General features: G+C 39.1%; 1 protein-coding gene across 1 annotated transcript; it reads right to left on the bottom strand.

Moving 5' to 3' along the window:
- Positions 1 to 993: 993 nt before the first annotated feature.
- LOC134805666 (uncharacterized) lies at positions 994 to 16,694 on the bottom strand. The gene is made up of 5 exons (XM_063778928.1): positions 16,688 to 16,694; positions 6,360 to 6,619; positions 5,545 to 6,043; positions 1,734 to 1,804; positions 994 to 1,295 (listed from the first exon to the last, which is right to left on the bottom strand). Exons 1-5 carry the CDS (start codon positions 16,692 to 16,694, stop codon positions 1,020 to 1,022), a joined length of 1,113 nt encoding a protein of 370 aa, XP_063634998.1. The 3' UTR covers positions 994 to 1,019.
- Positions 16,695 to 25,936: the final 9,242 nt, after the last annotated feature.

Below are 25,936 nucleotides of genomic sequence, written 5' to 3'. Positions count from 1 at the left end.
GCAATGGGAATGCAGTTATTTTTTAGCCAACCTGTATGGGAACCCCGGAATTTGAACTGATAGCCCACGATGTGAGGAATCAAAAAATAATTTTTGGACGTCAAGGTTTGGACAACCCAGTATAAAAAATAGGTATTCCTACTAAATGACTAGTTTGAAGGGGTAAACGGTAATTTAAACAGTTTAAAATAAACAATCATATTATGTGTCAAGGAAAATAGTATTAAATATATCTGGTAGGGTGATTCACTTTTGTATGGAGAAAAAAAAGTTGTAATATTTTTCCTGACTTTGCTCACTGTCCAGCGTGGAGGTAATGGCGGCCAAATAAAAGCAGGGAATATACTACATTAGGTTTAATGTTAAGCAGAAGGCTGATTGGAAAAAGTGGTTTTATATAAATCTAAGTCGGTCCTTATATAGCTACGTACAGCGCCATACTACTGATTAGTTATGAACTATTACATCTACTGACATACCTAAACTAAGTTGTTGAGTAATTATGCTAGTACATAAGAGTTTCGGTAGATGTCACCTTATTTACATATTATGGAACTGTGGTGCTGTCTACTGGTGATTTATGTCTAATATCTAAGAAGTTTGAGAGCCCTAACCTAGATGGCGTAGGCAAGTAGGTATTATATTGGCTAATACCTATTTATCTATTCCCTGTTAAGATAGGTCTTAACATTTTGCCACCCCTTGAAATAGTTAATGTTTTATGAGTAACATTAGGTATTTCAAGAATAGGCCTTATATATATATATTTACCTATTAGTAAGGATGGGCAGAGTTTTTTGTTATGAGCTATAGTTAGGTAATTACTTATATTTAAATTAGAGCTGTGCCCATTCTTATAAATGAAACAACGTTAGGACATGTTTTTTATTTTAAATAGGGAGTAGGTATTCTTATTATGTAATTATATACTAGGTAAGTAAGGTATAGGTACTTAATCATACTTATTACTTAATTATAATTATTTAAACAATAACATTAGGTTCGTAGGTATTAACTACTTATATAACTTGGCCCGAAGTAGGTAAAGGACAAATGTTATTGAATGCGCGTTGGATGTCTCCTCTGGCGGTTCGGATGATGGCTACCCTGGTGATGCCATCCCGGCCCGGCTGCGTCGCGACGATCTTGCCCAGCCTCCACCGGCAGGGTGGCAGGCGCTCTTCTCGCACCAGGACGACGGTGCCGACTGCGAGGCTTGGGCCGCGCGCGCTCCTCCACTTCGTGCGCTCCTGCAGCGTTCCGATGTAGTCACGTGACCAGCGCCGCCAGAAGTCCTGGGTGATTTGTTGCAAAAGTTGATAGTGAGTTAATCGGTTTTTTGGTACATTGTTATAATCTTCATCAGGAAGTGAATTTGGTGCTTTTCCAATTAAAAAGTGAGCTGGCGTGAGGACAGGATAGTCAGGATTTGAAGTAGGTAAGGGACACAATGGCCTAGAATTGACTATCGATTCTACCTGATTTAGGATAGTTACAAATTGTTCATAAGTTAACAGAGATAACCCTAACACTCTTTTTAAATGATATTTGGTAAGTTTTATACTAGATTCCCATAGTGACCCCATATGAGGTGTATAGACAGGAATAAAACTCCATTTTATGCCCTCGTCTGCGCAATGAGATGCTAGTTCGCTCGAGCTGTCCTGTAGATATTTTTGCAAATCTTTCAGTTCGTTACTAGCCCCATGAAAAGTTGTTGAATTGTCACTCACCAACTCCTTCGGTTTACCTCTCCTGGCGATGAACCGTCGCAGTGCCGCCAGGAAGTTGGCTGACTCGAGCCCTGTAATTAATTCGAGATGAATTGCCTTTGTTGCAAAACAAATAAATACTGCAATATAGCACTTATAGACCTTGTAACCACGTCCTGTCCTATCTCTAATGTTATAAGGTCCTCCATAATCGATACCCGTGATAGCAAAGGGGGGGGATGGGTTAACCCTCGAGGGGGGTAAGTCTCCCATTATAGGGTTAGTAGTCTTTGGATTTGCTCTAAAACACGGAACGCATTTATTTACAATTTTTGAAGCTAACATTCTACCTTTAGTTGGCCAGATGCGCTCGCGAATAGTTGATAGTAATAACTGAGGGCCAGCGTGCAGAGTACGTATGTGTGCGTTTTCCATCAGTATTTTGGTAAACGTGTGTTCGTGACTTAGTATTAAAGGGTGCTTTTTTTCATATGCATAATGCGAAAGACCGATTCGTCCGCCTACGCGAATGAGTCCGTCCTTCATGAATGGGTGTAAAGATAATATTTTGGATTTGTTAAGAACCGGTTTGTCATTTTGCAACAATTTATATTCGTGTGGAAATGATTCCATTTGTGAATGTCTGATTAATGTGTGATCCGATTTTTTTAATTCTTCTACGGACAATGGTCCTGATAGTTTTTTATTTGGATTAATTGTTCGTGTTTTATTTTTTGTGTTATATATAAATCGAAGTATGTATGCTAATACATGAATAAGTGTTTTATCACTAGACCACCTGTGAAAAAGATATTGTATCGTGTCGTTAGATTCTGTGTTAATAGCCAAGGTGAGTGTTATGTCTACGTCGCTCTCGGCCTCGGGTATGTGATCCAGTGACTTAGAATCGTGGGTTGGCCATGTGTCAGAACTCTGGCTTAACCACGCGGGCCCGGACCACCATAACTGGTTGGTTTCCAGCTTGCCTGGTGCTACCCCTCGGGACAAAAGGTCGGCGGGGTTCTCCTCCGAGCGGACCCAGGACCAGTCTTGCTTGTTTGTAAGTGATAATATTTTTGTGACTCTGTTACTAACAAAACAAGTTAATTTAAGGTTACTATTTTTAATCCAACACAAAGTTATTTTTGAATCTGACCACAGGTTGATTCCGGAAAGGTCACATTTTAATGCTCGTTTTACTTTGTCTACATGTGTTGCGAGAAGTAAACTGGAACAAAGTTCCAAATTTGGAACAGTTTGGGATTTAATTGATGTGATTTTTGATTTTGAATAAAGTAGGTGAACTTGGACGTTTCCTACCCTATCGCTCGATCGTATATAAATGGCAGCGCCATAGGCTTTAATACTGCTGTCACAAAATCCATGAATGTGTATCGTTACATAATTAGGTATGACTGTACATCTCGAAATTTTTAATTGGTTTAATAAAAACAAGTCTCGATAGAATGTGTTCCATTCTTGGATCAAGTCTTGTGTTAATTCGGTATCCCAATCTAATTGAGCCTTAAATAATTTTTGGATAAATATTTTGGCTACTACAATGACTGGTCCTGTCAGGCCTAGGGGGTCAAAAATGGACGAAATTACCCCTAGTACCTTTCTTTTGGTGATTGGGTGTGAAATTTGGTTTTCTTTAATGGTATACATAAGCTCATCTGAGTCACTAGACCACGCTAAACCCAGGACCTTATGTGTTTTATCTCCAAATTCGGTGGTAGATGTGTTTTGGTGTGTATGTGTTTCGCTCACCCGTTTTATGATGGCTTCGGAGTTGGACTTCCATTTCCGCAGCGTGAAGTTGGCTCCTCGCAGGATCTCGTTCACCTGTGATGCAGTTTCGGCTACCTGATTCTCATCGTCACCGCCGGCGATAAAATCGTCCATGTAGAACTGGTTCGCTATGGCCTCTGCAGCTGCTGGAAATGTGTGTTGGTTCTCGTTTGACAATTGTAACAAACATCTGGTTGCAATATGTGGTGCTGACTTTAAGCCGAAACTCAATGTAGTCAGCATATAAATTTGGAGTCGTTGGTGAGTATTTTCACGCCAAAATATGCATTGTATTGTTGATTTGGTTTTAAATAAATACATCTGTACATTTTTTGTATGTCAGCGTTAATAACATATTGGTACTTTCGGAACCGTAGAAGTATATTTATAAGTTCGTCCTGTATTATTGAGCCTTTGTATTGGATATCATTCAATGAAACGCCGTTATCGGTCCTGCATGAGCAGTCAAAAACAATACGAATCGGGGTAGAGGGGGAGTCGCGAAAAATAGCCTGGTGGGGTAGAAAATTACATGGGCCATCATAATTATCTCGTAATTTAATCATATGGCCAGCTTGTTCGAACTCGCGCATGAAATTCACATATTTATCTTTAAATTCGGGGTTCCGCTCGAACTTAGTCTCTAACGTTTTGAACCTCCGGTATGCTATGTGCCTAGATTGACCTAGCTTGGTAGGTGGCTGCTTTAATGGAATTTCAATTTCAAAATTACCTTCAGAGTTGTGAGTGTGGGTTTTCATAAATATATCCTCACATTGTTTTTCATCATAAGGTAAATTTGGTGCGGAACCCTCCTCTATTTCCCAAAACTTTTTTAATTGGGTTTCAACTGTAATTTTACATTGAATAGCAGAATCGGATTTTTTATGTACGGGACCCGTAACTAACCACCCCAGGCGTGAGCGTCTCAGAACCGGTAATCCAGGCCCGAGCGAGTATTTACCGGTGAGAAGTAAATCGAAAAATATTTCGCCACCGATCAGCAAATCTACATCTTGAGCTAAGTTAAATTCGTCATCTGCTAATTTATAACGCGGCGGAATGTGCCAACGTTGCACGTTTGGTATTTCAATATTGGTTGTACAAACAGTAGGCGAAATAAAACAGGACAAATTAGTCGTAAAGGTTCCGTCTAAGGAATGCAATGTTATGTCACACGATTCTAGGACAGTAGACACTTTTTCATTGAAACCTATGACATTTAAGGCATGTTGTTGTTTAGGTAATTGTAACTTTTTTACCGCGTTTTGGGTAATAAAGTTTTCTTGCGAGCCATTGTCTAAAAATGCCTTCATTTTATGCACATTGTTATGCTTATCCCTAACAAGCACTTGGGCTGTTGTGAGGAAAACTGACCTATTTCGAGTATTGTTTGCTTGTTTTCCGATCAGGGTGTTATTAGACAAGGCGGTCTCGATTTGACTAGAACTCGGTTGTTCGTCGGTTAATGTTGAGATTGGTAATCGCGTTGGTGCGGGGTTACTACCTATATGAGTGTTGGTATTTGGTTTGTGTAGTAACGTATGATGCTTGCCCTTGCATAGTCGACATGTACTGGCCCTGCAGTTTGTTAAGACATGCGTCCCGGACAAACAATTAAAGCATAATCGTAATTTATTCACGGCTCGGATTCGCGCGATCACGTTTAATGCACTAAACTTTGGACACTGGTTAATGTAATGCGTACTCGAACAATATGGACACTGGTTAGGTTTAAATTGTTTGGAGGTTACCTTAATAGGTTCGGACGTGGTTACCATGGCCTTCTTGGAAGTGCTGGGTGCGTCCGATGGTACTGCTGGGCTGGTCGCTTCCAGCCGGTCAGCTCGGTTCTTTAGGAAGGTTTTGAAGTCCTGCAACGAAGGCAATTTTCTCAAATCAACACTATTTTCCCACTTTGATTGCAGTCGACTGTCTAACTTTTTAACTAGTAAGTGAATAATTGCGAGATCCCAATTTTCGGTAGGTACATTTAATGAACGCAAGGATCTCAAATGTTTGGAAATATTATCGCACAGACCTCTAAGACCTGAAGGAGTTGACGGTACGGGTTCCACATCGAACAAGGCTCGCATGTGGTTGGAAACTAAACGTTTAGGATTATTATAACGTTCACAAAGCATCTGCCACGCGAGCGTGTACCCTTCCTCGGAGAAATCGAGCGAACTAATTACCTCAAGTGCGCCGTCTCGTAAACAACTGCGTAGGTATTTATATTTTACAATAGGTGCCAGGCTAGCTTGATTGACTAGGGCATCAAATGTGTCTCGGAACTGCAGCCACTGTGTTAGGTCTCCATCGAAGCTAGGGAGGCTAATTTCGGGATACTTTATCGACTCACCGAGGGGCTGTTGCTGTGGAGCTTGCGGACTATGGTCATTTGGTATTGATTCGTTATCTATTTTCGCCAGCAGCTTGCCCTTAGCGCTGAGTCGGTAAAATGTGTTCTCGAAAGACTCACGTTCGGCCTCTTGGGCCTCGATGTCGCCTTCCTCGCTGCACAGTGTCTCGATCCGGTCCTGTATCTCAGAGAAATCATTGTATAACTTTGGTAATTGATCTATTCTTAAACTTATGTCCACAATTATTTCGGCCGTCAATGCACTTGAGTCGATTTTTTCTATAAATTTCTTAAATACAGTTAGTTTTCGCTTATAGACACTCGTTTATTTTTTAATTGCCTAATTTCTAACTCTTCTAGGGTTCTTTCGGAAATTTCTGTTTCGTTAGCCATGATTAAGAACGATTACAATTTACAATTGGTAGGGTGATTAAACGATTACAGTTGAATTTGGTAGGGAAATTTGGTAAATAGGTTAGGAATTGCCAGCTCACTTGCCTTCTCGGTTGAAGCTCGTGCGCGTGGTGATTGCCCTCGCTTGGGCACTCCTTCTGCCTCTGGTGTGGTACCACCCACGTGGTCCCTTTGGTAGTTGCGGTCGTCGTTCCCTGCGCGGGCTGCGGTGCCACGCACGTGGTCCCGCTTTGGTGGCTCGGTCGGCGCCTTCGCTCAGGCTGCTCGATCGAGAGGTGTGGTCGCCTCCTAGTCACCTCTCCAGCTTCTTCAGGTCGGCGGAGCCCCACGCGGTTGCAACCTACGTGGTAACGTTGCTCTCCCGGCCTAAATCAGGATACGCGGCGATTCCTCGATGTACTGGGTTGCAAATGCTACTAAATTTACCAGCGATTCGCTGTATAGTACTTGGATTAACCGCGATTTAAACTAGGGATCACCATTATGTCCAGCGTGGAGGTAATGGCGGCCAAATAAAAGCAGGGAATATACTACATTAGGTTTAATGTTAAGCAGAAGGCTGATTGGAAAAAGTGGTTTTATATAAATCTAAGTCGGTCCTTATATAGCTACGTACAGCGCCACACTACTGATTAGTTATGAACTATTACATCTACTGACATACCTAAACTAAGTTGTTGAGTAATTATGCTAGTACATAAGAGTTTCGGTAGATGTCACCTTATTTACATATTATGGAACTGTGGTGCTGTCTACTGGTGATTTATGTCTAATATCTAAGAAGTTTGAGAGCCCTAACATAGATGGCGTAGGCAAGTAGGTATTATATTGGCTAATACCTATTTATCTATTCCCTGTTAAGATAGGTCTTAACACTCACCAATGGAGTCTCCCCACACTAAAAACTATCTATTTCAATTTTCAAAAGAATCGAATAACGTTTAGAGGTTGCACAAGTTGAAAAGGTAGAGTGAGAACCCCATACATTGCGTGAAAATGAACTATGTTCTAAAATGACAAAATATAATGAACTGATACTAAAATCGAATGAGAAAACTGAATTTTGCGTCTAAAACACGATAAAAGCACTTTTACTTTGGAAACAGGTGGAAAAACTGAAAAATCTTAATTAGAACATTTATCGAGTAACCAAAATCCAAGTTTACTACTAATTTTAAAATTTATTTATATGTAGAAGGTTCAGTATCACACTACTCTCCGTTTTGATGGTAGCCGCTTAAACCATTTTCTACCCTCCGATGTAGAGTCGTTGGTTATTTGAAAAATCTTTGTTGATGTTGTGCAACCTCTAAATGTTGACCGATTTTAATTTTTTTTAACGTATAATATTTTTTTATCAGTTAGAACAAGAATTCGAGCAAAGTCAGATGAAAATCGAAAATTCGGAAAAATGAAACACCCTAATATCTGGCCAATATTGTGTATAATATATTATGTTGAAATGCATACTTTCTTAAGCGCGGCGACGACATCGGTTCTGGTACTAATCGACGTTGCATGACGGTCTAGATTCTAGATATATTATCTATGACGTAAGCTTAAGTCGAAGGAGTTCCGAAGTGAGTTTCCTTCGGGCACACGACCCTCAAACTGAACGTCATTTTATAAAGGTGTACCGGGCCGTGTGTAATTTACTAATTTAATTATCTGCTAGACCGTATGCATTTACTATAAGCCGAATAGGAAGTAAGGCTGGGTCGCCGAAGCAATCTAATAGAGCGAAGTTGGTGTGACGTCCAGGGTCCGTTGTGTACTGGGTGATCAAATGAAACAACTGTTATCACTTGTGCACTCCGCCAGCCACCCACTCGCCATGACACTTCTCCACGGAGTGAAGCTAGCGGGTAGTTGCGTCGTACTGTTTATTGTGTAATCGTCACATCTCTCCCTTTTTATAATGATTTATTTATTTTACTTTATATATTTATCATGCAACAATAGTTCAGTTTATCGTATTATCTTATACTCGCTAGGTTAATTTATTTTTCCAATCTAGGTATACTACCACCGGTTCGGAAAGGTTAACCTCAGACCCGAGAAGAACCGGCGTAAGAAACTCGGCGAGGTGTGGATGTATTCATTTTACAACAGTTAAATAATAAATATTTTCCAACACTAGCAAGCCTTTAAATCTGTAAAACTATTATTTTACTTTTACAATTTCTTCTTAGGTGTCAGTCCCTCTCCTTCTCCTATTTGCAGTTTTGAGTTTTTTATTCAATTGCTTATAACTCAAAGATTTACTTTAAACGCCTTAATTACTACATTTTCCTTTTGATGCTTACACATTTCCAGGTATTTTCATTAGCATACAATATAATATTTGCCTAATTAATACCTATTTCATGATTTAGGTACAATAACATAACATTGTAAGCTTGCCAAGCGTCTTGGACATTAGTTACTTATTGGCAATAACTGATTGACTCTGTTTTACTAGTCTTGTATGATGTTAATATATATAATGCAATTTAAAATACTTGAAGATAATCCAAGGTCAAATAAAGTAGGAATGTTACATTCGTTGTAGAGGTACCACGTCAAGTATGATTAGTTTTACTTGTGAATAGGTTAAGCAAACAATAATCTATATAAATAGATTTATATATTATTAATTTGTTAGGTACCTACTAAGATTTACCTGCCTATTTGACCATTATTATTATTAATTGCATTGCATACATATCTAATTATCGTTCTTTAATTATAATACTTGAATAATATAATCTTGACATCAATTAATCCAAATATTTATTTTATTCATTTTATTGCTCAAAAAGTAACACAGCAAATATAATATCGAATGTAATATTATTCTAGCAACTTACTTATGCGAAGAATCATAATTACAATTTATGTTATGAAAATAACGTAACACTTTACTAATTGAAAGCTGATTTTTCAATTGAATTGTGACCAGTAAGTATTGTATTATTATTTCCACAATAATTACTGTTAGACTGTCACATAAATATTATTATTTGTACTTATACACTTTTTCTTCGGTTTATTTCAATTACTTGCAACATATTTTATAAACCTGAAACATAGGTATACAGTTATACACCTTGTATGTCTGCTTCCTATATCCTGCCATTGGTAAGTATGTCATTTAATTTCAATAAACATCTTCCAACGAACCAATGGAATTCCATTATTCTAACCATGATCCCATGAAATACTGAGTACACCAGAGTACAGTTCGAATGTTTAGGTCCTTTACCATTTTATCGTTACGTTTAACGTTTCTAAATGATAAGACCTAGGTTTTTGGTCTTTTGAGTCTTAGTGCTCAATTAGTACAATAAATGTGTACTCTTGGGTAGATCAATGAAGTGGTTCAAGCTACAACTTTAATCTACTAGTTTTACTTAATTTGCTAGCCTCAACAAATTGAACATCAGGCAAACTGGCATTGAGAGCGATCAAAATCACGGTTAATTCGAATACTTATTGTTTTTATTTTATAATGTGTAGGTACCTACACACAGTATTTAGTTATTTGTTTCTGTTTTGATTTAATGTATCGGTTCTGAGACTATGTATAATTTCTAATGTATGTATTGTCTCAACCGTATACCTAAGCGTTTTGGCATCCTTAATTATTGTAAGTTTATGCATGTGACTGAAATAAGGAAATATATTTTCCGGTAAAGTGCCTTTTTAATTACACTTAATTATAATTAGTCATCACATCACACACATCACTCATCTTCATCTGAGTAGGTGTACCTACTACCTAGGTAGTTAAAAAGGAACTTCGTCATCTACACTGTTAACCGACAAAAGTCGTATGTCTATTTACAAGACATTAGGTTAACTGCTGGTCACTAGAGTTTTTTCTGTTAGTACCTTAGTCATGGTTGCCTTGGGTATAGTTTCGTAGTTTAGTTAAGTAAGCAGTGCTTCCTCACCGTGTAAGGCTCCCCGCATCGCCACTTCAGTTTTTACAGCATTGACTTTAGGTACTACATGACATGATGTAGGCCCAGCGTCTATCTACGTACCTGTTGTACTTGGGTTTGTAATTGAGCTTTGCCCTGATTATTATTCTATAGAATCATGTATTCCGGCTCTAAAATAGATTGGAATTGGGATTTATTATATGAAATATGGGTCATATACGATTTTGAAGAATTGTATATCCTCATCTATTTATAGGTTTTATTTGGGCAGTTTAGGCATGCCTCTGTGTTCCACAATTTCCACGGCTACTTACGCAGAATGCATTATTACTCTTATCCTGGTCACCTGCTTGTTTCTCTTAAACTATAATTTAACCTGTCTTCTAACTGTTCCAACAGGATTGCTACAACAATCTTTAACCGGAATACCGTCTAAGTCGTCGTATAATATATTTTTATAAATACTTTGTTCCTTTTTATTTAAGCTGATACATTAAGTTCTTACCCATACGAACATCTGCAAAATGCAGTAAATTTATGATACGGGTATAGGTTAGAAGAAGGTTAAATTGTAATACTTTACAGGAAATGTTTTCCAACTGGCGTATTTTTTTTTTGTATAATTGAAATCTATCCTGAATCTACATTAGTAGATATGCCTATTCCCGAGGCCATCCATCTATACCTACGCCTTAAGTTAACTGGAACAGTAGGCAGAGGCACTAAACTGCTTATTATATAATTTCGAATTCAATAAATACATTACATAATAGGAGGTCACTCTATACTAACATAATGTCAGTTTATGACTATTTTGCCTCCCTATTAAGTTTTGGTGGGCTAAAGAATCCGTCTAATGGTGGTATCTAGGACATTTTGGATGACCTAAAACAAGATACTATCGTTAGTACCAACCAACACTATATCGCGTCAGTTTACTTTTAAGTACTATGTTGTACTAAATTGGACGACCTATAACAAAAGGTCCTATCGTTAGTACCAACCACCACTATTGCGTCTACTAGACTAGTTACTAGGCACATTTGACTCTTTTGGTTTGTTAGTACCAGTTGAACATTCAACTTACTAATTATTCTCTGTTTGTATCGTAGGTAAGTGTTATGATTTCGCTTATAATTTCTTTTGTTTTGCTAGTACTAGTTGAACATTCAACCTACTCATTATTTGTATTGCTAGTACCAGTTGAAAGTTCCAACCCACTAATTATTTGTTTTGCTAGTACCAGTTGAAAGTTCCAACCTACTAATTATTTGTTTTGCTAGTACCGGTTGAAAGAGTCAACCTACTACTTATTTGTTTTGCTAGTACCAGTTGAACGTTTCAACCTACTCATTATTTGTTTTGCTAGTACCAGTTGAACATTTCAACCTACTAATTATTTGTTTTGCTAGTACCGGTTGAAAGTTTCAACCTACTAATTATTTGTTTTGCCAGTACCGGTTGAAAGTTTCAACCTACTAACTATTTGTTTTGCTAGTACCAGTTGAACATTTCAACCTACTAATTAATCGTTTTGCTAGTACCAGTTGAACATTTCAACCTACTACTTATTTGTTTTGCTAGTACCAGTTGAAAGTTTCAACCTACTAATTATTTGTTTTGCTAGTACCAGTTGAACGTTTCAACCTACTAATTATTTGTTTTGCTAGTACCAGTTGAACGTTTCAACCTACTAATTATTTGTTTTGCTAGTACCAGTTGAACGTTTCAACCTACTAATTATTTGTTTTGCTAGTACCGGTTGAAAGTTTCAACCTACTAATTATTTGTTTGCTAGTACCGGTTGAAAGTATCAACCTACTAATTATATCTTTTGCTAGTACCAGTTGAACGTTTCAACCTACTAATTATTTGTTTTGCTAGTACCAGTTGAACGTTTCAACCTACTAATTATTTGTTTTGCTAGTACCGGTTGAAAGTTTCAACCTACTAATTATTTGTTTTGCTAGTACCAGTTGAACGTTTCAACCTACTAATTATTTGTTTTGCTAGTACCAGTTGAACGTTTCAACCTACTAATTATTTGTTTTGCTAGTACCGGTTGAAAGTTTCAACCTACTAATTATTTGTTTGCTAGTACCGGTTGAAAGTATCAACCTACTAATTATTTCTTTTGCTAGTACCAGTTGAACATTTCAACCTACTAATTATTTGTTTTGCTAGTACTGGTTGAAAGTTTCAACCTACTAATTATTTGTTTTGCTAGTACCGGTTGAACGTTTCAACCTACTAATTATATCTTTTGCTAGTACCAGTTGAACGTTTCAACCTACTAATTATTTGTTTTGCTAGTACCAGTTGAACGTTTCAACCTACTAATTATTTGTTTTGCTAGTACCAGTTGAACGTTTCAACCTACTAATTATTTGTTTTGCTAGTACCGGTTGAAAGTATCAACCTACTAATTATTTCTTTTGCTAGTACCAGTTGAACATTTCAACCTACTAATTATTTGTTTTGCTAGTACTGGTTGAAAGTTTCAACCTACTAATTATTTGTTTTGCTAGTACCGGTTGAACGTTTCAACCTACTAATTATTACTTATACCAACTGCAGCATAGATGTGATGTACAGTTTACTTCTTGCAATTTATTTTCTTGTTAGTCCGACTCCGACTTACTACTCAATTCATTTGATGCTAAGTTTACGTGTCTACTCCTACAGTAAAACAATAACAAAGCCCTCGGCATTCATCAGTCTAAGTACGCTGTCTATAGTTCTTGACTCACTTGACATCGTAACGGTCCTTGATAATTTAACTGGTCCGTTACCTGCTAGCATTGTTTATTATCGTAAACAGCACATACCTATAAATATATAAATACATGTTAAGTCGACACTAAGTAAACATCGATTCATACCCATATCGTGCTATAAATAGCATTTCAATTGATTATAACTGGTTATTTTAACTGAACAATATTTCTTTTAGGACATAAGGTCCATAAAATGTATACAACTATACCGACTTAATATGCAGGTTTCTCTATACGTTCCCTCATGTAAAAATATCTTAGTATTTAATTACACGACTAAATAGGTCGGTATATTTTAAGTATGAACGGTAAATACACAACTCATAATAATCATGATTTCCGCGAAGGTAGTTTGATTATTTACCCTTTATATCATATGAATTCTAATATACGATTTTGAGTCAGAAAATAAGTCATGTACCATCTGTATTTGTAAGACGCAAACCATCAGCATATTCGTTTGTGTCATTTCATGGAAAAATTCATGGCTAATACGTCGGTGCCACATCATAGGAATAATGTAACATGAGTACATTATTTTTTGTAGTGACCCCAATTATTGATCTATCTTGCATTGATTACACTTTTGGATTTACATTTGGCAACCAGGCTCACGCACAGTAGCCATTGTCAAAGAGTTAGTGTAATAAGCACGCGTATATTTCTTCTTTGCTTAGTAAACATTCCTCCCGAGCTACGTACCATCAATTATTTACTCAATAATAGTTGTAAAGTTAACCACTGTTATTATGTAAACAGTCGACAAAATCAACTGTGCATATACATAATTGTTTTTATTAACATTGATTGTAAACAAAACTATAAAATTAGGTATAGGTACTAGATCTACGTTTTTACAGTAATATTTAAATTCTGCATTAGTTCCTTTAATACTCCTCTTACGTGAGTTTGGAATTTCATAACCTACTTACGTACGTACCGCCCAACAAAATCGTTGCAGTTTTAATATTTTCGCATTATGTACAACCGTACGTCACTCGTTACACTGAATATCACCTCGCCCAAAATTTTGTATTACCTGAATACAATCGGCAGCTCGGGAGGAAATGGACAAATACGGTAGCTATTAGGTTAGGATTTCCATACCTTAGGTTTGTTTTTTTTTCCGCCACCGTTACCTTTCCTTTTCGTAATTTTTTTTTTTGTAATATTTTACCCTCGTCGCCATCTGTGACGTCCAGGGTCCGTTGTGTACTGGGTGATCAAATGAAACAACTGTTATCACTTGTGCACTCCGCCAGCCACCCACTCGCCATGACACTTCTCCACGGAGTGAAGCTAGCGGGTAGTTGCGTCGTACTGTTTATTGTGTAATCGTCACAGTTGGCTTTGCGGAATGTCGTCAGTCGACTTTGTTAAGTTTTGGCAAGTTTGCCAGCGGTACGAGTAATGTATTAGTTTAACCATAGTTATCAGAGTGCGGCAAAGCAAAATGAGAGTCATTAATGCCGATCGGTATGTAGGTAGGTATGTATGCAGGCCGCTTCATCTGTTCCTTGTTAATTAAATTTAATATTAAATTTGACAAGTGAGGTGTCATTCGAATCGTGCCCAATGCTGCAAAAATGGTGCTCTGCAATTTAAATTCGGTTTCTATACGTAACTTGATTAAGAGAATTCTGAGACTATTCGTAGGTATTTCAAGTTTTGTTAGTCGGGGTGCGGGGGCGGGGCGAGGAATGAAAGGAAGGTGCATCTAATCGACTAACGGCCCGATTCGGATTTAGAAATAGACATCTATTAGACATCACCAAGATACGATAACGATATGTTTAAGACCTTGTTGCCCGAATTGCGCTGCAAAAGAGAACTAGTAGTAAACTATAACGTATCTAGAATGGATCTAGTACGTGTCGTCTCTTGTGAATATCTTGAAGTTCGAATACGGCAGTAATTTGCATGCGGTCGCAGCCGCGCTATTACGTACTTAATTATGTTAACAAGTTTTAAAATTATATGAAGGCCCCATTTAGACATATCAAGAACTGGTAGGTATGTGATTTTTGTTTATAGGTAAAATAAACTTTTCCAAAATTATTTCATTTAACAGCAATTGCAAGAGAAAATGTTTGATACGTGGTACGAAAGAGCGCTAGAAGTAGAAGCGTTAAAAAAACAAGCGGTTGTTCGATGTACTGTCGATACACAGTCAGTATAATTATTCGTTTAGCACCACTGCATACCATCGCCCACGCTGTTAACTATACATCCTTGCACCTTATTGCCTTTTGTAATAAGGCCCACCCCACCGATGTACAGTTAGGAGTGTAGCTGTTTGTACAAATATGTATGCAGGGGTGCTATATGTATGCAGCTAAGAGTTTTTTCTGACTGTACAGTGCTATTGACATACACTGCTTGCCAAACTATAATCCTTCTGGCGACACAACAGCAGAATACTGTTGCGTAGGTACTGTCGTCAAGCTCACCATACTTGTTAACCTATCGAATGAGATGATGCCTTTACTGATACTGGTTAGCAATATGTAATCATACTACATACCTATATGAGGCCTGGACGTTAGTGAGATGACGATTCACTCAAATATTGCTGGTGTCCTACTTTATTACCTGCATATAAAATAAGTTTCACCTGATTATCCACCTGGTTTCTTGAACCTCATAGTCGCCTCCAAACCTCCCCTTATAGCGACCCCATTCCTCACACTAAGTTTACCATAAGTTCATACTAGCCATCAACAATTCCCTCGGATCACTGTTCACTCTGAATACTGATATACGTTAGTCACAATTTACATGAGGCACATCATTAATCTAATAACACCATAAGAAAGCCGTTGAATTGATCCCCAAAGCATAATTCTCCCTCCGTATATCTGTTCGCACATAACCTCCCTTTCTTACTATCGTTCGGCGTCTACCCTCTTGTCTTTTCCTAAAAAATCACAATAACCTAGAAGCGGTTATTTAACTTAAACATGACTGCGAGCGCCATCTACTCCATGACGCTGGCAACTATTAGCCGGTTCGCATGTTCGCGACAGGTACCTAACCAAAATGATTGTTTATTTTTTAAGGTTATTAATCGCGCACATATTGGATTTGGCTTCCGCCTCAACGGGTCAGCTAGTAGTGCTGTATGGTAGTTGTATTAGGCGGGTGCCACTTAATACGCCTAACATTAATTGTCATAATATGAATTCGCATAACAGATTTGGCATAACATAATTGTGCATAACATTGAACAGGCATAATATTAAAAAAGCATAACACTTATTGCGCATAATAATGAATCCGTATAATTTAAATATGCATAACATTATTAACTATAACTTTATTTGGCGCTCAATGAATTAGCATAATTTAATAAAGCAAGAGAATTAGATGGATCAGGTGAGTGGCGAGCTGGTAATAAAACCTACGTCCTCTCGATCGATCTAGAAAAAGCTTTCGACACAGTGGACCTAAACGCCCTCAGGGATATCTTACTGAGCAGAACTAACAGAGCTGTAACCAATAGAATAGTCAAAGCGGCCATGAACGAATCAACCTGCATAAAATGGTTCGGTCAACAAACCAGGTGGATAAAAAAAGGCAGAGGTGTCAAACAGGGGTGCCCTCTCTCTCCCAGACTATTTACTATATTAATGGATGACGTATTCATAACCCTCGAAGAAGAAATTACCTTCCTGACACTTAATCAGGACAAAGGAATACAATTACCAGTCATACTAGCATTCGCAGATGACGTAATTATTGTTTCGAATTGTATACAACAACTGGACACCATTTACGCCAAGGCCAAATCCTTATTTGAAACGGTAGGCCTTAGAATAAATGAAACTAAGACTAAATTACTAGTACGAGACCCATTAAATACTGATCATGGCCTTGGAAACTTTGTCACACTCAGTAACGCACCAATATCCCCAGTGAACGAAATCAGATACCTAGGAACTTATATTACGTCTACTCTATGTAGAAATAACACAGTTCATACGCGATGCAAGCAGGCTGTCCGGAACGCCAAGATCCTCACAAAATTCATCAAAGAGTCCCGTATGCAATGGCAAATTACACGTCTGCTATATAAAATGGTCATCGAACCCACCATCACATACGGACTCAAATGTGCGGCCTTAACCAAAGCTAATAGATCTAAACTCAGACGATACGAACGAATAATCTTAAGAGACATGATAAATAAGTCAGGAACAACGCCGCGACCCGGTAAGGTTCGCGATATATTGAATGGCAAAACAATAACCAAAAGGATTAAATGCCTCCGAATGTGCTACCTGGGACACATCCTAAGACGGCCAAAACCGCACCTTTTAGAAGCCGCATATAGCTATAGAGCCAGTAAACTTAAAGTTGGCAGACCAATCTACACCTGGAAAAACTCACTGACACAGGACATGGAGTATTACACCAGGCATCCCTCTGAGTGGACCAACATGGCAGACGACAAAGGCGAATTCATCAAAGCAGCAAGAGAAATATATCAACTGGACGAAACCGACAGCGAATCAGACGAAGAACCAACACCTCAAATCGACGAGCAAACGGCGCCTCAAGACGACATCGACTCTACTTGATACAAGGTATCTCGAAGACCAAAGCGGAAACGACGAGCAGCATGTCACCAACGCTCTCCTTCGACGACACAACCTACCCCTCCTACATTCCAATATTGGCTTGAGGCTGCATAGCCGGCTGATTCTATCCCTCTCCCATCCCAGAGCGTGTCACTCCTCACAAATTTCGTCCCCTGGTATGCCGGTTTGACCGGAGCGGGCATGTTCCCGGCTGGGTGTGGCGCATTCTTGTCTTGTCTTGTCTTGTCTTGTCTTGCAAGAGAATTAGATGGATCAGGGCAAAACCAACTCGGTTAGGTCAGGTTCACAAGGCTAAGGCAGGATCGAGCGAAACGAAGGGAAGCTTTTTGTAACAAATAATAATCTTTTTGCTGTAAAACATTATTAAGGCGTAGTAAGTTCGTGTTCTAATTTTTTTTAATAATTTTAGGTTTTAGAAATAATTTTCATATTTTGATTTTTTTGTGAATTTTTTTTTATGTGCATTTTAGACCTATTTTAGTGATTTTTTTTATCGAGCAAATGTCAAAAACTCAGGATTCAAATCGCTGAAGTCCCTAGAGAAAGGCCGCATGATTGCTAATTAATTTTTTGGCAACCGTATTGTGATTTGGGATATTTATGATCTAAAAAAGCGCTAATTTTACTTAAAACTTCGTTCTCTGACCCTACTGAACCTTAATTCGAGCCGCTCTGTCTACATTTTTATGAATTTGCCTTTTATATTTATACAATTTAAAAATTATGCAAAGTAACTTTATGCTTATTATATTTATCCCAAGTCATCGTTATGACAATTTACGTTATGCGCATTAACATTATGCGTACGCAGTTATGCGGAATAATGTTATGCGATTTAGAAGTTATGCGTAATATACGTTATGCCAATTTGAATTAGGAGTATTAAGTCATGCGAATTAATATAGACCCGTATTAGGCACTAGGCAAGACTGTAAGGTTTTTATGCACGGGTCTTACAATTAGTTGCCTGAAAGTAAATAATTGTTTCATTTTAAATTATTACGTTTATTAGACAGAGTCTAGCTAGTGTGCAACGACGTAACGAAATTTCTGAGCCACTCTCCATACGACGGGCAATCAATAGGTATAAGGTAATTGCATAAATTGTCATATAAGGCGGACGTAGCCAATAACATATTCTAGGTAGCCTGAGGCTTCAAAAGATGGCCATTTATTTACCTTCCCTCCGAGAGTAAAGCACTAAATGCAATTACCTATCGCCGGCATGTCCAGCCAGTTGCGGCGATTTTATAGCCTGCGAGTGGACGCATAATTGTGTTAACCTGCTAAATTGATTTTTAAATTACTAGCCCCTGTGCAGTGTAGACTTCGCGAACGCCCTTAGCCCTGAATGTACCTAAGTCAACCGGAGTGAATGCAAGTATCATACGGGTTATTCCGTCTATTTCGCAGTGTTGGGTGGTGTTGGCCGAAACGTTAATGCAATTGAATATTCTTGACCATTAACCAGTATAAACTGAACCGTCAGCTGTAACTGTCCGTTACCGTTTACGGTTCAATTTGTACTGGTTATTGGTCAATTGCAATTAACGTTCGGCCAACACTGCTATTTCGTTACTTCGCGAATACGATTTGTCGGAACGTTCAAGTAACTCTGGCTTTTATCACTAGATGAACGGAAGGTCTTTGTAAGTCAAGTTGTTTAAAAATATAACTCAAATAGTCAATCATTCCAAAGTGGCATTTACTCTGGTCGACCTTACATGATATTTGTAATAGAAGTTTCGACTCTAAGTACCTATAGTTAGCTTTTAGTTAACATTTTAAAATAGGGCATAGTTAAAACCGTGGGTGAATGTTGAGCAAGCTTTCGTGAGATGAATGAGATAATTAAAGAGTCGTATGTTTCATAAATTTGACATTATATTTTAGACCGTGGCTCAATGTAACCTACAGTTAATATTCGTGCCAGAAATGTCAAAATGTATGGATAGTTCCTACGAATCAAAGCATTTTTTATACTTGTGTGACATATTTTATTAACGTACCTTCGAATGTGTGAGTTTGGCGACATTGGTTTTGATACCAAAAAGCAATCATTTCACATCCACTAGTTTATTAATTCGTGATACCTACACATGTCGACGAGTTTGCGCTTTAGTTTAGTGTCAGTGCAGGAAGGTTGCCCCTCGTTAGCGCCTTCATGGACCAGAAAAAGCTCTTCCGGGCGTCCTTCGTCGGCATTAACATTTTAATCATCGTAATTTAATTAATATTTTCAATATAAATACTCAATGGGTTTGATACCTGAATAAATTTATTCTTATTAAAATCAAAGAGAATAGATAGTATTAGGGGTCCTATCATAGTAAATTTTGTAGTCACAGTAAATTTACTACCATCTATCGACACACGACTAAAACTCAAAATGAAAACATATAAAATTGTCAAAAAAATGTATATTAATGGATAAATGATTTTATTATTTTTATATCATTTTGACCCATGTTCATTCACTGATATCTATGTGTTAAAATTGTTAAATATGAAACGGTGTCGTCACCCCATCTAGCCGAGCATAGGCCAAAGGTGTGTGTGCCATCTATCCGAGAATGATTTTTTCTTGATTTCCGAGGCACGGATTTTCCTTAGACTTTATTCGTCTTATACGAAGTTACATGTCTTTGTTTAAATCCAACAGTCTCCTACCCACAGTAGCAGACAAGATAGATGGCGCTTTCTGGAAGTACTGGAGTAGCCTAAATGCTTATAATAGTTAGAGCACATAAAATAGATAGATTATAATATCCGACTGAACATCTAGCGACCTTCATCAAAGAGGAGTTTTGGCCGAAGCGTGTCAAGTTTCGGTGGTTCCGCGGCCGGCTCTCAGACACTGCGGGGTTGCGTAATGCATCGCAACCATAATGTGATTTGTAGTGTTTAGTTTTATATATTTTTATAATATGTATGCTAGTTTTAAGGTATTTATGTATGGGCCACTTTTCGATCGGTATGATAAAGCTATGATGGTGATATGATCCCAAATGGTGGGAAAATGCCGATGACAGGGTCTAGTGGAGAAAACGAGGGGAGGCTATTGCCCAGCAGTGGGACACCAAAATAGGCTAGGAAAAAAAAAAAATAAAGCTAAAGGGTAAATTTTTTACTAGTGTAGCGGGTTCGATTCCCGGTTCAACCATGTAATTATTTAAAAATATATGAATGCAGTTTATTTAATTAATTAATTGTTTTTTTAATTAAAAGAATGTCTTCTTTCAGTAAAATGTTCCATCTACAGTATTCAAGGTACTTTCCCTCCATGTGGCATAGCCGTGGGACGCCCTGTATACGGAACGTAACTTTCTTAGGGCTATTTTAGACGAGAACTCAATAACAAAACATATTCCGTGAGACACAGACATATTAAATATACCGAGGAGTGTTATCAGGAGCTTGCGTTTACGGTGACAGACAGTTTGCGCCGGTCCGTGTCCGATGATTAAGATGCGAGAACTCGCATGCGTGTTTTATTACATTGCGGGTTTTGATCGGTCTGTTGAAATGGACGTAACCAACAGTTCGCAATGTAACTAAAATCGCATTCGAGTTTGCGCGCCGTCTAAATCAGCCCTTATTTGATAATGTAGTTCCATAACATTTTGGAGTCATTCTGGCGAAATCTCTTAGATTATGACTGCATTGGAATTATAAAATTTATCACTGTTTATGATATAAGAGTATATACATCCAGTATACGTTTATTTTAGCCGAGCCAACAAGCAGAACTTGATCCAGTGTACGTTATAATTTGTCAATTTTTAATATAAAATTTGATTCAATGTAGAATTATAATGTTACCTAATGAGGAGGCACACTGAACGGTTAGGACAGATGTCGCCACTGCAACCGGACATTGTTTACGTTTTGTTGTCAAGTGTCAAGTGCGATTTTTTTAGTAATACTTGTGATTATTAAAGTAAAATGTATTCATTTGTGTTAGTTAGTTATTACTGTACGGGAACTGGAAATCGAGCTTCAAAGGAGAAATGCTACAGTTGGTGGAAAAAAGGCTGATTTGATACAAAGATAATCACTTAATATAATTATTTGAAGTTATCTTGTATATTTTCAGTGCTCAATACTCAATCTTGTATATTTAACCGTTTATTCAAATTTTCGAAGGCTCACGTGCACTTTTTAACCGACTTCAATTTCATAGAAGGAGAAGGTTCTGTATTCGGTTGACGCTATGTTTTTTTTATATTCCTTTTATATTACATCAACACAGCTTTAGTGTATACCTGGATGTACAAGAAGGCATTTCATATACAAGAAGGCATTTCATATACGCCGCCCTACGACACTATCATATAGGTTCCTACCTACACAAAGTCTTAATGCATCTGGAGTACAGCATGTGTGACCAAATAAGCCATGCCCTAAATTATGTAGGTACTACTTCATTAAAACTTAGTTTACATGTGTATTTACTCTTTCCAAAATATTTATCTCCCTAAAATGCAGCCTATACAACCAGTCTTTGTCATTTGCCTTAGTTTAAAGCTTTTTCTCATCGATTTATGCATATCGGGTTCTCGGGAAAAAAGTGAGATCCTAAATTTCCACAATTGGTCGCACGTATGTGTTTTGGAGAAAAAGGAGAATGTTTACAAATTCTTTGAAAAAATGTATGTGTTTTGACAGTGACAGCAGTTCAATAACATTTTAAACTCTCGCGTTTTGTACACATATTTAATTACACGAATTACACAAGTTAGTCTACAGCAATATATTTTCATTATTTTTATTTTTACCTTAAATTCCGACGTCTTCTCCACCGAGCGACATTATTATCCGCGGATCATGAAGGAGGTGATTGATATCAAAAAACACCCTAAAAGTTTAAATAGAGAGGACGGGTACAAATTACATGTCGTCTACTTGGGGACCAGTGTTTCAAATATTGAAACTAGCGGATATATCTTCGGACCCGTGTACGGATAATGTGAGTGTTGCATGGACAATAAACATTAAATTTTAATGGGTAGCTGCAATCTCTTTGTCTACCCTGAACATTATTTTAAACTAATTTCGGGTAGTTCAGTGTTCATCATGATGATAATGATGACATTTGCTGGGACGTCAGTCTTTCCGAGACCACAGCTGGTGCAACTCAGCTGAAACGTCGGAATATAAGATAAAAATTAAACCGGCCAAGTGCGAGTCGGACTCGCGCACGAAAGGTTCCGTAACTTCCATACCATTTACGCAAAAAACGGCATAAAAATCACGTTAATTGTATTAAGGGAACCTTTGTTATCTAGTACAAAATCAGTCGAAACTCTGAAAGGGACTCGGAAACAGTGGTAGCGCCCCTAGAGACTTTTGTTCAGGACTCTGTAATCTATATCTATAACATATCCAAATCTGAAGATGTTTAACTGAAACCACATTTTCTATACTTTAGGTCTGGGGTCCTTTCTCTCTGTGAAAAAGACAGAAGGACAGACAGACGGACAGCGGAGTCTTAGTAATAGGGTCCCGTTTTTACCCTTTGGGTACGGAACCCTAAAAAACGTTAAACCAAAACATTGTCACTCGCCTTAGTATATTTAGGCGGTACCTATTTGACATTTTGACGAGAAACATTACGGCTTACCACAGATACCTACAGTTCATTTTAATCACTAGGGTGACTTAAATAGTCGACGCAACATATCGAAACGGCGATGGCGGATGGCGGCCGCTACTAGTGATAACGACGAACGGCTTACTTCGAATACAACGACCCGTCCCCGTACCAAGAGACGGCGACTGAAATAACGCCCGCGGACCAAGTTATCTGAGGATCGGAATGTAAACAAAAACATGCTCATTTCAAATTCGCATACGAATAAATCATATGTAGAGATGGCTAAAAGAGAAGGTGTATGGAAAACAAATAAACTGGAAACCGATTGGATAGTAGTACCTACAAAGAAATCGGTTGAAAAATCGTTTTATTGGTAAATTAGGCACGGCACAAAATATTAGTCAGTCTACATTTCGAGCTGCAGTGACAAGTGTTCCACTTTCGAATGTATACAAGGAGGTTGAGGAAAAGGATATCGTTGAGTACATATTTTCCAAAACCCAAGTTCATGTTCAGCCGGAGGAAATTATAATGAAATGGGAGAAACGTCATAACGCTTTTAAGTTGAGTGTGCCTTTCAACCAACAAGTTGGCATTATTTTTGGACGATAACTTATGGCCGGATTCAATATCGTTTCGGCGTTTCGTGCAGTTTAAGCAAGGGCGACAGGAAGGGAGTAAAGTAGTGTGGGAACACTCGATTGACATCATGTGTTTTAACAGAAACACAGAATTGTTCTGATAAGAACAGTTGCGATCGACTGACAATCTGCGATTAAACAGAGAAACAGGACGTGCCCTGACAAGGGCAGTTTTATGTTGCTCTGAGAAGAACATTTTACGTCGCCCTGATAAGGGCAGTTTGCGTGCTCTGAGAAGAGCAGTTTTATATTGTCCTGAGAAGGACAGTTTAATATCCGGAGCCTGCAGCATCCTCGTCGATCTCGTCGTGTCTTCCAATCAGCGAGCGCGTAGCAGCGAAGCGAGGCACGGCGATCCGACGACGCGATGTTTACTCCACGGCAGCCGGCGAGCGAAAGGACTGTCGCCGGCGGTCAACTTAGTTTTATTCCAGCGCGGCACGCGCCGCGCCTGCGCAGTGGCACGCGCGGGCTCTCGCTCTGGCACGCGCCCGCGCACCGTATATCTCCATCTCACTCTATTGTAAATACGTCTCTTTCTTGCTTTTCTCAAATTGTGTATAAATACCGTGAGAGTTGTAAATAAATTATCATTCTTGTACATACTACAAAGCGTTTCACTTCTACTACAAACCTTCTGATACACCAGTACCAATAGCTTGCTAAAGTGGTGACCACCGACTCTGAACAAGAAGAATCACAATCAAGAAGATGCCTCCCGACGATGAAAAAAAAAGCGATGCCACGGAAGAAGCCAGCAGCCTCACCAGCCCATCTCCGGCAGCAGCACTTCTATCTCACGATGTGGCGGCGATATCACTCTCTCTGCGCGTCCCACCGTTCTGGCGAGACCAGCCAATACTCTGGTTCTGCAGTTTCGAGGCGGCAACGGCAGAGCTGAAGAGAAGCCAGGCGCAGCTCGCTCAGATGGTTATCGCGCAGCTAGAAAAACAAGATATTCAAAATATCAGCGACCTCATCTACTCCCCGCCCGAAGAGAATTACTACACCGCCATCAAAAACAGACTCATCTCGGTGTACGAGGAGAGCAACAGCGCGCAGACCAAGAAGCTGTTATCCCAAGTCGAGCTCGGGGAGCAGAAACCCAGTCAGCTGTTACGACGGATGAAGACGCTGAACAAGGAGAAGTTTCCTGAGACAACGATACAGATGATGTGGCTTGATCATCTCCCGCCACACGTACGCTCCGTGCTCACCGTCAGCGAAGCATTCAAAATTAAAACGACGTTAGAGGACCTCGCGCTGCTCGCCGACAAAATGTTGGAGCACACGCCAACATCAGCGTCGCACCAAATCGCCGCAGTTTCTACTCCCGCAGTCTTACCACCTTCGCTACCAACACCTCCACCGTCTACGCCAGCTCTCGACGCACAGTACCTCATCGGCGAGATTAGAAGGCTATCGCTCGAAGTCGCCGAGCTCCGTTCGAGACCGCGCGAAAACTGTAATCAACGCTACAGCCGCTCGCACCGCCGTTTCCCATCATGCCCACGAAACCAATCGCAAGACCGAAGCCCACGCAGCCGCAGAAGCTCGCCGATGCCGTATTGCCATTACCACCGCCGTTTCGGGATGGACGCTCAGAAATGCGCACAGCCGTGCAGCTTCAAACCGATACCGGCAACACCATCAACAGCGGAAAACTAGACGTAACGCTGGATGCGGCGGAAACCAGCGTTACAACAAGATCTCACCGCCTCTTCGTACGTGACCGAACCAGCAAGCTCGTTTTCTTGGTTGACACGGGAGCCAACATCTCCGTCCTGCCAAGAACACCCGGCACGAAGGCGCAACCCCTACCCTTTCAACTGTACGCCGCCAATAATACAGTTATTCCCACCTACGGCGAGAAGACGCTGGAGCTCGATCTCAACCTACGCAGACCATTCCGGTGGAAGTTCATCATCGCTGCAGTATCGAAGCCAATCATCGGTGCAGACTTCCTGGACTACCACCACATCATAGTCGACATCACCATCAGGAGACGACTGATCGACGGCAAGACCCTACTATATACGAACGCACAACTCTGTACCGCAAACATACCTACCGTGCGCAGTATAGACGTGCAACAGTCGTACCACAACATACTTGC

This window comes from Cydia splendana, unplaced genomic scaffold (genome assembly GCF_910591565.1).
Source record: "Cydia splendana unplaced genomic scaffold, ilCydSple1.2 scaffold_48_ctg1, whole genome shotgun sequence".
Classification (NCBI taxonomy): domain Eukaryota; kingdom Metazoa; phylum Arthropoda; class Insecta; order Lepidoptera; family Tortricidae; genus Cydia; species Cydia splendana.
Note: the sequence above shows the minus strand (reverse complement) of the source record. Positions and strands in the feature narration are given on the sequence as shown.